At 44.8% G+C, this 16833-nt stretch overlaps 1 protein-coding gene and 1 pseudogene across 1 annotated transcript; one reads left to right on the top strand and one right to left on the bottom strand.

Annotated features, from left to right (window-relative positions):
- Positions 1–2063: 2063 nt before the first annotated feature.
- Positions 2064–2940, bottom strand: LOC115259563 (lipid storage droplets surface-binding protein 1-like; annotated as a pseudogene).
- A 2273-nt stretch (positions 2941–5213) lies between these two features.
- LOC109403852 (uncharacterized) lies at positions 5214–15453 on the top strand. The gene is made up of 5 exons (XM_019676751.3): positions 5214–5459; positions 5711–5877; positions 12467–13963; positions 14026–14495; positions 14561–15453. The coding sequence occupies exons 1-5, from the start codon at positions 5304–5306 to the stop codon at positions 15049–15051; spliced, it is 2781 nt and encodes a 926-aa protein (XP_019532296.3). The 5' UTR covers positions 5214–5303; the 3' UTR covers positions 15052–15453.
- Positions 15454–16833: the final 1380 nt, after the last annotated feature.

Genomic DNA, 16833 nt, shown 5'->3' with positions numbered 1-16833 from the left:
AGTGGAAGTCAATGAAGTTTTTTCGGAAATCAATTTAGTGCTAAACGCACAATACATTTTCCGTCACAGAGTTGCTCAGAATTTCTCCGGATTGCTCCCGTTTTTACATAAGTGTTGCCTGATTTATCGCAAAATCAAAACAATGTTGCCCGATATCACGCTTTTCTTGCAGTTTTAGGGGTGTTTTTCAACAAATTTCGTCGATCATTGGTGAAAAGAGTTACTCAGAATTTCTCAGAGTTACTCTCGTTTGCACAGTGTCTTGCCCCTAGGGCTAGGCTTTGGGGTACTCGATCTCGGTCATCTCAGTTTACCCAGCAGAGGCTGGAGCAGGCGGTTAAACCCGAGTTAAACCGGATGAGTGCGATGCAAGCGGAAGCGGTATTAACACAGACGAACGAATACGATTCGGAAATATGAAAATGTGGAGCCTCATAGCTTGGGCAAGACACTGTGCTGGAGAGTGCATTTTCCTTCACAGAGTTGCTCAGAATTTCTCCGGATTGCTCCCGTTTTTGCTTGGGTGTTGCCTAATTCATCGCAAAATCAAAACAATATTGCCCGATATCTGGCTTTTCTTGCAGTTTTAGGGGTGTTTTTCGACAAATTTCGTCGATCATTTGTGAAAAGAGTTACTCAGAATTTCTCAGAGTTACTCTCGTTTGCACAGTGTCTTGCCCCTAGGTTAGTACCATATTAGGGCGAGTTCAATTTCGTCGCCAAAGTCTGATTATTCGTAAAAAATACAATATATTGAATAAAATTACAAATACAATAAATTCTGGGTGTGACGCAACATAACCTACAAAAAAAAAGATTCAAAATAGTAATCCTGGAAGCAACATATCAACCGATTCCTGCAGGTTTCCTATAGCCGGTTCCAAACGATTTGCATCTCGTTTTCTATCCCAACCTTGATCCCAACCGACGTATTTTCACATCCGCTTTCTGAGCTGGTGAAGAAGAGGTTCCGGGGAGCCCAGAGGGAAGATTGGCTTCTGGATTCAGCTGATCATCTGATTCTCCTCATTTCCATATTTTTATTTTTTTTTTTAAAGACACGGACAACCTTGCGGACAACGTCTTCAGCTTCGGGCTGTACAGACTGTTTAAACCTTGGGGCAAGACACTGTGCTGGAGAGTACATTTTCCTTCACAGAGTTGCTCAGAATTTCTCCGGATTGCTCCCGTTTTTGTTTTGGTGTTGCCTGATTTATCGCAAAATCAAAACAATATTGCCCGATATCTCGCTTTTCTTGCAGTTTTAGGGGTGTTTTTCGACAAATTTCGTCGATCATTGGTGAAAAGAGTTACTCAGAATTTCTCAGAGTTACTCTCGTTTGCACAGTGTCTTGCCCCTAGGTTTAAACCTAGGGGCAAGACACTGTGAAAACGAGAGTAACTCTGAGAATTTATGAGTAACTCTTTTCACCAATGATCGACGAAATTTGTCGAAAAACACCCCTAAAACTGCAAGAAAAGCGAGATATCGGGCAACATTGTTTTGATTTTGCGATAAATCAGGCAATACTTATGTAGAAACGGGAGCAATCCGGAGAAATTCTGAGCAACTCTGTGACGGAAAATGCACTCTCCAGCACAGTGTCTTGCCCCAAGGTTTAAACTTAACACTAGACAAAGGACGAATATGCACCAGTGGAAACGGGGAAGAAACTATTCTTACGAAAAGTTTCAACGCCCGGAGCGGGAATCGAACCCTCACCTCATAGCATGGTGCGATTATGAGCTTGGTGACCCTAACCGCACGACTATGAGGCTAGGGGCAAGACACTGTGCAAACGAGAGTAACTCTGAGAAATTCTGAGTAACTCTTTTCACCAATGATCGACGAAATTTGTCGAAAAACACCCCTAAAACTGCAAGAAAAGCCAGATATCGGGCAATATTGTTTTGATTTTGCGATGAATTAGGCAACACCGGCAACACCCAAGCAAAAACGGGAGCAATCCGGAGAAATTCTGAGCAACTCTGTGAAGGAAAATGCACTCTCCAGCACAGTGTCTTGCCCCAAGGCTCAAGCAAAAAATCTTTTTTGGCATCCAACGACTGCATTGTAGGCTATTTGTTTGTCTTTATTAATGAGATTTAACCTGAGGCTAGTTCATCTCAATACCCATGGTATCACTTGCCTTCCGAAAGAACTCACTTTTTGTTAGTATGTTGGGAGCTGGATTCGAATCCCAGGTCCTCGGCGTAATTGTCGTGTTTGAATCACTACACCAGATCCTCTTCACCTAGGTTAAATATTATTTATATTGAAAAGGTTAAATCATCGACAAAAAAACATGTAGAAATATCTCAATCCGTCCCGCCAATCCGTTATTGTCGTTCGGTATGGATTCAGTCGATCGGTAGCAAACATCATGTAGCAGCTCGCAGGGCTGCAAACGAATCGTCTTGGCCACCTTGGTACTACTCCGGCGTTGAAGTCAATCAAGTGAATCATTTTTCGTACGGACTCTCGCGTCAACAGGATCACCAACTGTTCGAGCGTCTGATTTGCTTGGTTTCCTGGTTCGTCGCCGCTGCCACAGTTGGACATCCTTCTGCATGGCTAGCCGTGGGTTGATAGCTATCAGATCAGCAGCGTTCAACACCACGTACACGACATCGGTACTTTGCTTCTTGAGGGAGGTCAGCTTCTAGCGGGTCCGGAACGTCAATCGACGGGTCAGTTTACGGGATATCTGTATGCCGCGGTGAATGGTTTGGATGGCATTTTGTGGGTGTCGTCTGACTGCTGTTGGGTGGGGTTGAAAAAACGGTGCAGTCTCCGGCGGGAGGTATTTGTCGCACATATTGTGGACCTCACCCAGGCGACCTGTTACTAGTTCGATACTCAGGACTCCAGCACCACATAGCCGAGGTCTTTCATCGAGTTGGCTCGGCTCAACACTGGTTTACCAGGAGATCCGACATGTATTCCTTCCTTGGTGTTCTATCACAGACAAACAGACGTAACTCTTAGAGGAAATTCATCGAAAGCTTTTGCCCGGTGTCATTTTCATGAGCACACTGCCACCTGTTAGAACCGCGCGCGACACTGTCGGCCATGATGGATTTCGATTTGACGTTTTGCTGACACGCACACTACTACACAAATTGCCTGTAATTTTTGTGTGCATCATTCAGCAACGTGTACACTGGCAAACGTCAAAGCGATCGAACACTAGCGCCTCTGGTGGAACGATCGCGCAAATCAAATGAAATTTGAATTGATCGTTAAATGCATGTGCCAAGCCGTTTTGAAGAGTGTTACGTCTGTTTGTCTGTGGTTCTATCATCTGCGGAGGAAGATACATTAAGGGAACCGTCTGTTTGACAGAATCCAAGGTCTTACATATAAAAGTGTCCTTATTGTACAGGGGCCCTTCGATGAGCTTCGGCCGGACGCAAGGAATCCTCCGTCAATCCAATCCATTACTCCTTGTGGTAAAATCTGCTACCGAATTACGATTGGACTCCATCCGCGGGAGGCCCGAATTTTGGCGCTGCGCAGCCCAAACAAAACAACTTTTGACAGTTCTCATCACTCGTAAAAAATTTCATTCCGTTTCATTCCAATCTAATTTTTTTTCATCTTCTCATGATTCTCGTGATCCTTTGCCATCCTACTCATTCTTGTCACTCTCAAATAATTCTCATCATCCTTTGTCATACACGTTCATTCCAAGCCAGGAAAATTTCATCCCCGCGAGTGTCAGCCCCTCGCTATTCGCCATATTGTGATTTGGCCCATTACAATATGCCAAATGGGTTACTACAACAATATGCTCACACTGCCATGTGATGATGAATTACATATGATATTGTACAGGAATAGGAAGCAATCAGTGAAGTACTAGATTGAAAGTAGTGAGCTGAATTTTTGTATGGTGAGATGATCAGTTCTCCATTTCTGTAATGAAATGGTACAAACAGCGTGGGTTATATGATTTTTTGACTAATTTGATGCTATTTGAGCAAAAGTTTGAGTAACTGTGTTGTTCTATTATTTATTTCTAGCAAGTTTAACAACACAGTTACCCAAAGCTTTGCTCAAACCTTGGGGCAAGACACTGTGCTGGAGAGTGCATTTTCCTTCACAGAGTTGCTCAGAATTTCTCCGGATTACTCCCGTTTTTGCTTTGGTGTTGCCTGATTTATCGCAAAATCAAAACAATATTGCCCGATATCTCGCTTTTCTTGCAGTTTTAGGGGTGTTTTTCGACAAATTTCGTCGATCATTGGTGAAAAGAGTTACTCAGAATTCCTCAGAGTTACTCTCGTTTGCACAGTGTCCTGCCCCTAGGCTCAAACAGTATCAAATTAGGTAAGAAACCATCTAGGGGCAGGACACTGTGCAAACGAGAGTAACTCTGAGGAATTCTGAGTAACTCTTTTCACCAATGATCGACGAAATTTGTCGAAAAACACCCCTAAAACTGCAAGAAAAGCGAGATATCGGGCAATATTGTTTTGATTTTGCGATAAATCAGGCAACACCAAAGCAAAAACGGGAGTAATCCGGAGAAATTCTGAGCAACTCTGTGAAGGAAAATGCACTCTCCAGCACAGTGTCTTGCCCCAAGGAAACCATATAACCCACGCTGTTTGCACCATTTCATCGCAGAAATGGAGAACTGATCATCTCACCATACAAAAATCCAGCTCACTACTTTCAATCTAGTACTTCACTGATTGCTTCCTATTGTAGTGAATTGTTGAGAACAATTTGCGAGATAGTGCACATACAGTTCAGAACTTGTCCCGACGGACAATAAAGAACTCGAAAGCGAGCTCGAAAGTGAGTTTAAAAAAAACTCAAAAGTGAGTTTAAAAAAACTCAAATTTAGTAGAGTGACTGGAAGGGAGAGTGGCGTCACGTTCCCATTTTGACAGGTCTCCTGCTCGTTTGGAACAGGAATTTGTATGGATTTGACAGATGACCGCTGTTCCAATTTTGACATTGACGCCACTCTAAGTTAAAGCCACTCTAAAATTTAGGTACTTGAGTTTCTCCGTGTAGGGGAGTAAAAATTTCAAAATTTGCATCGGTCTAATGTTCTCGTTCTGGTGATAGGCCCTTTTCAGATGTAGAATTGTTCATCCTTGACAGTCAGCCTTTGACACACTGGTATAATTTTGTGTACATTAACCGACAAAGATGTGTTGGTGAGACATCGCAGACTGCAAGCACCAGCAGCAAAAATGACAGGCAGCAGCAGCAGCGCAGTAATGTAAAGTTTACTTTCGCATCGGGTTGCATCGCGGAGCACGAACGGGGCTGACCGCAGCGAAAAATGTCCGATTCGAAGCAACGATCGACAACGACGTCGTCCTCGAACAACAGCGGAAGCACCACCGGAACCAGCAGCAGTAGCAAATCCAGCCGGAAGTCGAAAAATGATCTGATTCGCAGCGCCGTCGGCAGCTATCTGAAGCAGCGGAACTATATCGTAAGTAGGGGGATAACCTAGAAAGTGAGTGCGGTTGATTTCGGGAAAAGGGACTGCGGATTACGAAGGGATGAGTGTTTGCGACATGGGTTCTTAAATAAAATTCACGATCGCTTTCAATTCCGGGATGAGGTTGAACCAAAGGAGGGTCGAATGGAAACAAAAAACTCAAGTCTGAATCGTTTGTTTTCATCGGGAATCTTGTTCTTAGTGTTTGTATTCTTTAATGCTAATCCCATTTCCGCTTGCAGGTAAACGATCGGTATCGGAAGTCGGATCTCATCCTGACGCAATCCACGGAGCAAATCGCCATGAACACTGCCATCGAGAACGAGATCTCCAAGGCGAACAGTTTCCTGTTCTCGAACATCTTCTGCCTGAACAACAATCCGGCCCAGGTGGATCAGCATTTTGTCAAGTGAGTTGTGGGGAGTGTTTTTAGGGTAGACGAATCAGTTTTTTCCTGTTGGCTATTTAGGTAGTATCCGATATATGTACTTTATGAACACGGGGTATCCTGTCATAATAAACTTTAAACTGCACAACTTTTGGGAGGAATTCAAAACGCATTTCAATCGTGCCAAAGATGCACTCGAGTGGTGCATTTCCCACAACGGCATCTATATGGCAACGGGGACAGCAGCTCTATCAGAAGTTCTTGAGGTAGCCACCGACTGGTGGCCGGTTTCAGCGGAGATCTTCGGGAGGTCATACAGATGCTGCTGTTGAAGGCCCAGCGAACGATGATGCTGCATTTGTTGGGTGGCATAAGAAACGTACAATGTCGATCCTACAGGAGGAAAACAGATGCCGAATCATGCACCCTTCGCAAACGTGCGGCTTTACTCGTTTGTCGGGTGAAGATCACTGCGTCCAGATTTTAGAACTATTGTGATATACCCTTTTGCTGTGAGATACATAAGTCAAGTTATCTCAGTAACATGTTTGTCACTGAGATACCATAGTATCGACTGAGCTCAAGACCATCCATAATTGATAGAGATCCTTAGTTACAGTATGTGATTCCCCCATTCTGGCGAGACTAGCTTTATAAAGCCAACCACGTCGTTGATGGATAAGATCCATATGTCAGCAGGCCCTAAGAAGGGCTTGCTGAGAATTTTGAACCTACGTTTGGGCACAGACTGTCTGTGGTTTGGGGTTGGGTTGCTCCGATCTATTGTAGATGGTATCTGCAGGGGCAGTGTCCAGTTATTAGACCGGTGTAGATGTTGAGATCCCTTTTGTTGAGACCTAATAGATGTTGGGTTTTCTTGGGGTTCATCGTTACGAGCCTTTTCATTTCATTTCATTTTATTTATTCAAATAAGTAACTGTCGTGTCCAGACGGACACGGTGGCAATTCAGTTCAACCGATTCTGCCGGCTGAAATTCTTTATTACGAGGAAGGATGCAAATGATGCAACCTACTCGTGCAAAATACTTTACAAGACTGACGTTTCATTTCATCATGATCGTTTGCTTTGTTTTTCCGATGGCGCATCACCGCTGCTAAAGCTATATGCCCTGTTTCTCGCTTTCTCTGTATCGCTCTCAATCCCTACAGTAACTTAAGACCTAACGTCTTTTTTATGTTACATTGATTTTGTGTAGAATAAGTGCAACTATTCACATTCGACCTTACAGAAGCATAGCTTAGTTAAGTTGTCTTGTATAATAACATAAGAAGTATCTTTTAAATAAAGTGCTCAAAACATTTCCGTCTAAATCCCATCCATCTTTTGGATTGGCTCGTATGGGGAAATGCATTCCAATTTGATGTGGTTTGACTGGCCATATATTTGTTCAGTTCCATTTTTACAGAGTAGTCTGAGATCCCGCAGAAGGGCTCAGGGCCAATGAACCTTTCATTAGATCCATTCCTGGTTAGCTCATCAGCTATCTCGTTTCCCTCTAGACCCGTATGTCCTGGGATCCAGACTCGATCGCTTCAAGCCAAGGTAATTGCCGTGGCAGCCTTTCTCGATATCGAAGGAGCATTCGATAATGCATCCTACAGCTCAATGCGTTCAGCATTGGAAGCTAGAGGCTTGGATAAATGCATAATAGAATGGATAATGGCTATGCTGAAAGATCGGGAGATTTCTGCTGATCTTGGAGTTGGGCACCTCCTGTTAGATCTATGAAGGGCTCAAGGCGGAGTCTTTGGTAGTAGACGAACTCCTTAAAAAGCTACCTGATCAAGGTTTTGAGATCATTGGATATGCAGATGATGTGGCCATTATTGTACGTGGGAAATTCGATGACACGATCTCTAATCGGGTACAATTTGCGCTCAATATTACGCTAGAATGGTGTAGGAAAGAGGGCTTAAACGTAAACTCCTCAAAAACTACTATAATTCCTTTCACTAGAAGGAAGAAATTGAGTCTTATGCAGCCTTATTTAGACGGAGTTCGAATTCACTTTTTCAAAAGAAGTCAAACAACTTGGCGTTACTTTGGACAAGAAACTGAACTGGAATTCTCATCTGAACAAGGTTATTACAAAGGGTACTAATGCTCTTTGGGTTTGCAGTAAAGCCGTAGGTAAAACCTGGGGACTTCGACCAAATATGGTATACTGGGTTTATTCAGCAATAGTCCGGCCGAAAACAACATATGCTTCACTTGTCTTGTGGCCCAAAACAAATGAGGTAACCACTTAAAGGAAATCAAGCAAGCTTCAAAGGCTTGCTTGCATATCAATAACAGGAGCAATGAAAATTACACCATCAGCTGCTTTAGATGCCCTTCTCAATATAGTACCACTGCATCAATTTGTGCAAATGCAAGCGGCAAAAAGTGCCCTGCAATTCATTTGTTTCAACAAAATAATGGACGGGGATCTTGTGGGTCATCTAAAGATCATTAGAGACTTCGATCTGAACTCAAGTATAAAAACAGTGGAAGATTGGATGATTACGAAGACCAACTATGATGTTCCCTTTAAAGTGGTGAAACCAAGCCGCTATGTTTGGGATTCTGGTGGGCCAAGTTTACGTCCAGGTTCTATTGTATTTTATAGTGACGGTTCCAAAATGGGTGAAAATGCAGGGGCTGGAATTGTGGGCCCTGGCATCAATAAAGCTATACCAATGGGATACAGTCCCACTGTGTTTCAAGCAGAAATTCATGCAATTTCGGAATGTGCTTATACATGCCTCAGGAGTGTAATGTATTCACTTTAGTTTTTAAGACCTCTTCACTATTTCTTAAAAGTACTTTTTAAAGAAGTTTCTTTCTTGGGGTTTTAGACGTAGTTGAAACGAACGAATACGTGCTGCTGTTACCAGATCACAGAAAGTTCTGCTGCTGGGTTTATTTCAGAATCCTTTCTAACATACAATTAATCGATCGGCCATTTGCCCGTATAACTAAAGGGAGGTACACCTTCTTCCGAACGCTAAAGTAAAGCGTTACGCTACCAAGAGAAACAACAGGTTTGCCAAAATCTTTATCTTCTCAGATAGTCAAGCTGCTCTGAATGCGCTAAAGGCATTCACGTGCCAATCTAAGCTGGTGTGGGGATGCATTCTTTCTCTGGAGCAATTGGCCATTAAGAACGAAGTTATATTATATTGGGTTCCAGGTCATTGTGGAATTCAAGGAAATGAAAAAGCCGATAACTTAGCAAGACAGGGTGCAGCATCGTGTTTTGTTGGTCCTGAACCATTTTGTGGAATTCCGGAGTGTACTCTTAGAATGAAACTTAAAACCAGGGAAATGTCTATGGTCGAATCTAATTGGAATGCCACGGATACCTGTAGACAAGCTAAAAGATTTATAAGACCCAGTGCAGCAAAAGCCAAGGCCATATTAAATCTGAACAAAAAGATCTCAGGGTACTAACCGGTCCGATGACTGGGCACTGCCCAAGCAGATATCACTTAAATATAATTGGTAAAATCCAATCTTCTGAATGTCGTTTTTATCTAACGGAAAACGAAACTGCTGAACATATTCTATACAAATGTGGAGTATTATATAATTTAAGGTCGTCAATATTAGGGAAAGGGTTATTAGAGCCCTTGGAAATTTGGCAATTTAATCCGAACAGGGTAATCGACTTCATAAAACGAGTTGAGCCTAGTTGGGATCAAGTGCTACATCAACCAATGTCCATCGCATCTCAATTGTGTCAGGATATTTGATAAGCACTATAAAGCAAACACAATATTCCTACACAATGGAAGCAGTGGTTTCAAAGGCTCTACAGATAAGGGATAAGGGATGAACCGCTAAGCTCAGAAGAGATTTTTCGATTAGCTAGTATGGCATGTACCCAGGTAACGAATTTTCTCCTCAACATTGCTGACCCTATAGACAAATAAGAAGCGTTACCGAATGCGCCCATGAAATATTGATAGAACCTCCGAAGGGCCAAGTCTTATATACCAATCGACTCAGCGCGACGAGTTGAGATAATGTCTGTGTGTGTATGTGTGTATGTGTACAAAAATGTCATCTCACTTTTGGATAGTAAATATCATCCGATTTCAACGCTTTTGGTTTCAATTGACGCGGAATATTGTTCCATTGTTTCCCATTGAAAATAGTTTGAATCGGTCCGGGCGTTCCGGAGTTATGGCCATTTTAGTGATCCGGACCTACACCGGCAGAAGTGGCCATTATATGAAATTGAACAAAACGCTATCGTGCGACACATCAAATTACACCGATTTTTGTAACCTTACCTCTGCTTATAGAATATTGTTTGGAGTCCAAAACCATTGACCAGAAAATCCAAGATGGTGGCTGTTTTATTAAATTTTTGGCTCTAAAACCATGCAATATGTATATTTTGTATGGGGAAGATGTCCGGAATCCAGATATGGTGACCAGAAAATGCAAGATGGTGAACCCAAATCCAAAATGGCTGACCAAAATTCAATACGGCGGAACAAAACCAGGATGACTGCTGTTTTATAGTATTTCTGCCTTTCTCGTACACCAAAGTGATAGAAGGCTCGGAGGGTCAAGTCACATATACCAATCAACTCAGTTCGACGAATTGAGATGATGTCTGTATGTATGTGTGTATGTATGTATGTCTGTGCGCAAAATAAGTCCACTTACTTTTAAGGCACTTCCCATTGGCCGATTTTTCGGATTATAGCTCGAATCGAACCGGAATTTTACCGCATCGTTTGCTATTAAAAATGGTCCGGATCGATCAAGGCATTCCGGAGTTATGGCCATTTCAGTGATCCGAACCAGCACCGGTTGTACTGGCCGTCAGGCTTGACAGAAACTCCCTTGCGAGAAAATGAGGAAGTGATTTCAGCGATTTTCTGAGGAGTGAAAATAAAACTCAGCGAGGAGTTCGTCCAACACTCATAATTGCTTGTTGTGATTCTCATGTCCACTCACACTCAAAAAGCACTCGGGAGTTCCACTCTCATACAAATAAAGACTCTCGAGGCAAAATCGCACTCAAAAACCCAAAATAATCATCGGCTCTTTTTTTGTTCTCCTCTTCCTCACTCAGTTTTTATTGGCTCTCTGTTTGGGGTTCGTTCGCTCCCTCGCGACGAGGTAGAAGCAAAACACCGCTCTAGAGCATATTGCAAGACTCTTTTGATTTCGAGGAGTAATGTCAAGCCTGCTGGCCGTATATAAAACTGAACCAAGCCTTATCATGGCCGACACATCAAACTGCGGAGATTTTTGTAGGCTTTAGCATGGTTGATGAACTTTGTGTGAAAATCAACACTGGAGACCAGAAATTCCACGATGTCGGCCCAAAATTCAAGATGGCAGCCTAATATTCAAGATGGCGGCTCCAAATTCAATACGGCAGCTGTTTAATGGTGTTTTAGGCTCCAAAACCATGCAATATGGGTGTATTTGGTATAGGGAAGATGTCCGGAGTCCAAAAACGGTGACCAGAATATCCAAGATGACGATCTAAAATCCAAGATGGCTACTCCAACTTCAAGGTGGCGGCTGTTTAATGGTGTTTTAGGCCCTAAAACCATGTAAATGGGTACATTTGGTATGGGGAAGATGTCTTGAGTGCAGAAATGACGACCAAAATATCCAAGATAGTGGTATAAAATCCAAAATGGTGGCTCAACCGGTTTCGGGACAGTACCGATTATCCTAAATATGATCTGAGACTAGTTGCTCGCTAACTGGTCATCAGGTTTCCTAAAAAGCCGCGAATCGATGTGTCGCGAGACACCCGGAAGTGGTTCTGGAACACTACCGGATCTGAGGCTATTTTCTAACAAACCGTTCATCTAGTCATCTAAAAAGGCGCTATTTGATGTGTCGCATGTATGGATTTGATTCACATTTACATTTGGCCACTTCCGGCTGGATACACTAAACCGGTTCTGGGACACTACCTGTAGTCTAAGATGTGGTCTGAGACTATTTTCTTGCTGACCTTTCTCAAGGTTATCGAAAAAGCCGCTATTTTGAGTGCCGCGTGCATGGGGTTTGGTTCCCTTGTGTCCCTCCGGCGGGACACCTGGAACTGGTTTCAGGATACTACTGGCCTACTGGTTTTCTCAAATATGATCTGAGATTTTTTTTTCTTAATAACCATTCCTCAGGTTACCTGAAAAGCCATTGGATGTGTCGCATTCATGGGTTTGGTTTCCTTTTACATTTGACCACTCTCGGTGGGACACCCGGAACCGGTTCCTGAATATTACGGGTTGTACCAAGTATGATCTAATAAAACTATTTTATTGCTAATCGTTCGTCAGGTTACCTGAAGAGTCGCGATTTGATGTGTCGCATGCATGGGTTTGTCCATTTTTATTTATGGCCACTTCCGGCGGTACACCCGGAACCGCTTCCGGAACACTACTGGTAGTTTCTAATGTGGTATGAGCCTATTTTCTTGATGCGATTTGGTATGTCGCGGGTTTGGTTCACTTTTATATTTGACCACTTCCGGCGGGACACCCGGAACTTTTTCCGGAACACTACCGGTTCAGATATCGTCTGCGATCACTTTCCTGTTTGACCCACTGATGTTTCCTACCCCTCTAGACTATGCAACTTCATCAAATGCCAACCGGAAGCGGTCCGGGAGGAGCTGTCCGAGCTGGTGAACCCGCTGCTCTGCCACCTGTACATCGAGATGCTGAAGGGCCGCGATTGGCGACCGGCGATCCTCTTCCTGCGCAAGCATGCCACATTGCTGGGACGGATCGAACCCTGCCCCGCCCCGCCCAGCAGCTCGCCGTTGATAATGAACCAGAAAATCAACGGCACCGTCGAGGAGCAGCAGGCATCCGGAATCTCCGCCACGGCAGTTCAAAACTCTGTCATAGTGTTTTCGCCGGAACCGGCTTCCAGCGCCAAGGTGGAAACGTTCCGGCAGTTGATCCACAAGCTGTCGCAAATCGCTCGTATCCAGGATCTGGAGAATGAGCAGCAAACGCTCCGGTTTCGGTCCTGTCAGTACGAGGTAAGGCTCGGAACTGCGTCGGTAGCAGCCCTCCGGCGGTATCTGTCCAAACACGGTCATTCGTTGATCCTGCAGATCCTCCGGAATTGGTTCTACTTCGAGACGAGCGACGACAAGGACTTCACGGATTACAGCCCGGATATGGTGTCGGGTAAGGTGGCTAAAAAGCCTCGACTGGTCTCGGCGGCTTCCAACGGGTTGGATGTTCTGAATGGTCTCCCGATGGAGGTGGAATCGCTGGATGCACTGCACCCGGAACCGGAGTATGATTTTGGTGAGCACACTGAAGCTGAGAACACGAAGTTCCTGCTGCGGAACGGCTTCAGCGGCCAGTACATTCAGTTCAAGGTTCGTGAGCTCAATGGAGGAGGTTTGGACGGAAGTGGAACCACCATGGATCTGGACGATGATGACGATGAAGACGATTCGGCGTACCTCCCCGCCCTGGAAGAGATACCACCACCACCAGCAGTGACCAGCGTCAAGCCGGAAGTGTTCACCGACGGAGCGGATCCGCATCAGCAGCAGTTCCAGGACGACATATCTGGAATGTTCCGGCGGATCACTTCCGCCGAACGGCTGCGGAAGCTGCGGGAGTGCACGGAGAAGCTGAACCGCTTCCAGACCCCGCTGTGCATCTACCAGGTGGAAAACGTGGACGATCGGCTGACGTCGGTGGCCATCGATGAGGACAGCTGCCATCTGGCCAGTGGGTTTGAGGACGCTTCCGTGGTCCTCTGGTCAGTCAATCGGAGTACCCAGATCGGACGGAAACCGTACACCGGTCTGCGGGAGAGGAGGTGCGCCTGGAACGTGACTTGCTGTGATAGTAGTTTTAGCGAGGGTGAAGAGGAGGAGGAAGAAGAGGATGAGGAAGCTGGACAGGATCAGGGCGGGGGAGGGGGACGAGAGCACGATGATCCCGGGGAGTGTTCCGGGTTGAGAAATTTGTTCCGGTGCAAGTCACAGGCGGAGGTGTCCCGGTTGAACAAGCTACTTCCGGTCTACAGCAGGCGACTGAGCAAACGGGAACGATGGAAGCAGTTTATGAGCCGGAAGTGCAGCGAGAATGTGTTGTAAGTATGATAGGATGTCTTGCTTTAGGAATCAAAAGATTAACCTTATTTGTTTTCAACAGTAGTGAAACGGGTGGTGTCACCTTGAGGGGTCACTCAAACGCCGTTACGGATCTCCTGTTCTCCCGGCACAGTCCCCTGTTGATGAGCGTCTCGCGGGATCTCACGATGCGTGCTTGGCATGCCACCGATTACACCTGCCGAGCAGTCTACCGTGGCCACAATCACCCCGTCTGGAGTGTGGCGGAAAGTCCCACCGGTCTGTACCTGGCAACCGGATCTCGGGATACGACGGCACGGCTTTGGTCCACGGACCGGGAGTTTCCCCTGCAGATCTACGTTGGACACACTCAGGACGTGGACACGGTGGCGTTCCATCCCAACGGGAACTACCTGGCCACGGGTTCAACGGATTTGACCGTCCGACTGTGGTGCGTTACCAGCGGGAAGCTGTTCCGGATATTCACCGACTGTCGGCAACCGATCCACCGGGTGAGCTTCAGTCCGGACGGGAAGTATCTCGCTGCAGCTGGTAAGACCTTCACTGGATTGTAGCCGAATCAACTTGTAGTCATACTGACTTCCCTTTCTTTTCAGGTGAAGAAAACCGTGTCCGGATCTTCGATCTCGCCGCTGGTTCCCAGCTGACCGAACTGCGGGATCACACCTCCGGGGTATCCTGCGTCACGTGGAGCTCCGACAGTCGTCACTTTGTGTCGGCCGGTTCCGACGGAACGATTCGAATCTGGGATGCCGTGAAAATGGTCACGTTCTCATCGTCGTCCTCTTCAACGTCATTTTCCAGCGGTTCCTCCGCCGCCGCCAATCATCAGAACTCAATGAGCAGTCCGCACAGCACAGCGACCAGCAGTGCTACCAACAATGGCCCCACCGCCTCCAATCATCATACTCAGAAGACGAGCAGTTCCACAGGCGCTGGGACGGGCTCGGCTTCCAACCCCTCCTCCTCATCCTCAAGCAATACAGCGAACAACCTGTTGTTGGCCTACTCGACCGGATGCCGGCGGATCTACCGGTTGCACTACAATCAGCTCAGCGGGAGCCTTAGCTGCATCGGCAATAGCTAAGAGTGACTCCCGCACGCCGCTGCTATTCCCGTGTTCCCCGCCCACTTCGACAACGCAGAGTTAAGTATTATTTATTTTTCTGATTAGTTGGTTTTAGTTTTAGAACTTTTGCCCCCCAAATCGAAAAAGATGAAAATTTCTCGATAGCCTGATCCCCGACCAGAAAGGGCGCAAACGAGAGAAAGAGAGAAATTAGTCCGAATTTGTTTTCGATTGTTTAAGCATCTCTGTTTTTAGCCAGTGTAAGTTAGCCGGTAAGGTAAAAATCTCTACTTCAAACAAAATTACACAAATCCAACGCTATTGTTAGGTTCCTCGAAGGAATGTCTATAGCAATCTAGGTTTAATCGTGTGTTACAACACAATATAAACTGCTGCTGAGAACTTTGAAAGTTACAACAAGTGGATCTTTCGGATTGGATTGTGATCGATATCACAGCCCTGTTTCAGCAGTTACATTCTGTTCAGGTGCAGATCGTAGTCTTGAAAAGTTTTAAGCTCACCCTATCCTCACTCAATAGTAAATTGGCATCGGTTCCAGAAGGTTATGGGCCCAACCTTTGGGTTAGACGGCTGCCCATCAAACTGGAGCCGTCGTTGACAGGTTCACATGCTCGAGGCATGACATCCGAGTTTGTCATTGCATATTACCGGAAAGTAACAAACACCGAATTTACAGTGATAGAAATTTCTCTCAAGGTTTTTGTACTTCAGTCTCTTGAAGGAATCGTTTGTTTATTTATGTATTTTTTCATAAGATGCTTCTTATTTGTTGCAGTAGCTCCAAAGACATTACGCTTTCTGTTTTGCGATCCCCTCTCAATCGCCGGCAAATCATTTGAGTATTTTCCCATGCTGCTCATCGGGTAACAAATATGTATGGATTCTTCAACCGTATTGAACTCCTTTCTCTATTGGAGTTTTGTAAAAGTTGCATTTCATTTTCACCATACTAAATTGTTGTAGAATTTTGATTACTTGAGCATCTTGTGAAAGTGTGAATGTTCCATCCTCGTGGTTGTTAGAAAGTTGAATTTCGAGTTAGGTAGTTGTAGTCTGGTCTCAATAGATCACGGCAGAACGCTCCTTTTCCAGCTTCAGAGTCTATTTCAAACTACCTACGTCCAGTTGTCAGTAGGTCGTCAGCATAGATTTAAAAAAAAGACCTCTTCTCCGGGATCCATTGGTATTTTCGATCCTTTTGCGTCCGTCAAACCAAAACTACCCACAAGCATCTCTCTATTTATGTAGGCTTGTTGGCATAAGCAATAACCGCGGGTAGTCCGGATAACTTGTATTCCAAGGGAATGCTTCACATCGCCTAGTTCCGTCAGTTGAAACTCCGATCTTAGCTTCCGCATAATGTGACGATATTCTTGTTCAATCATTGTGACCAGTAGCATCTACGTATACTAGAAGTTACGTTTCTTGATTCTTCTGTATTCGTATATACAAGCAAGGGATTCAGCTGGTTGGAAACTTTTGAGTTTTTAGAATAATTATTTAAGATTTTCGGATTCACTTTAAACTTTAAAAGATTCGTCTTTACTTGCGAACAGTCTACAATCGACAGAGCTCCAGTCTCAGCTTTATTTCGGTTTCACCTCATTACATTTGGCTTTGCTATAAAAACGTCAGTGTGTGTGTATCTCACAGATCGGGGTTCTGATCACTTGTTCGAACAGTACAATTCTTCCCCCTAAAGTATTTACTATACATAACAGAAATCAGACATCTTAGTTAAGACAACTGTTTAATCGAACTCATGCTTTACATGAAACA

This window comes from Aedes albopictus, chromosome 1, assembly GCF_035046485.1.
Source record: "Aedes albopictus strain Foshan chromosome 1, AalbF5, whole genome shotgun sequence".
NCBI classification, from domain to species: domain Eukaryota; kingdom Metazoa; phylum Arthropoda; class Insecta; order Diptera; family Culicidae; genus Aedes; species Aedes albopictus.
Note: the sequence above shows the minus strand (reverse complement) of the source record. Positions and strands in the feature narration are given on the sequence as shown.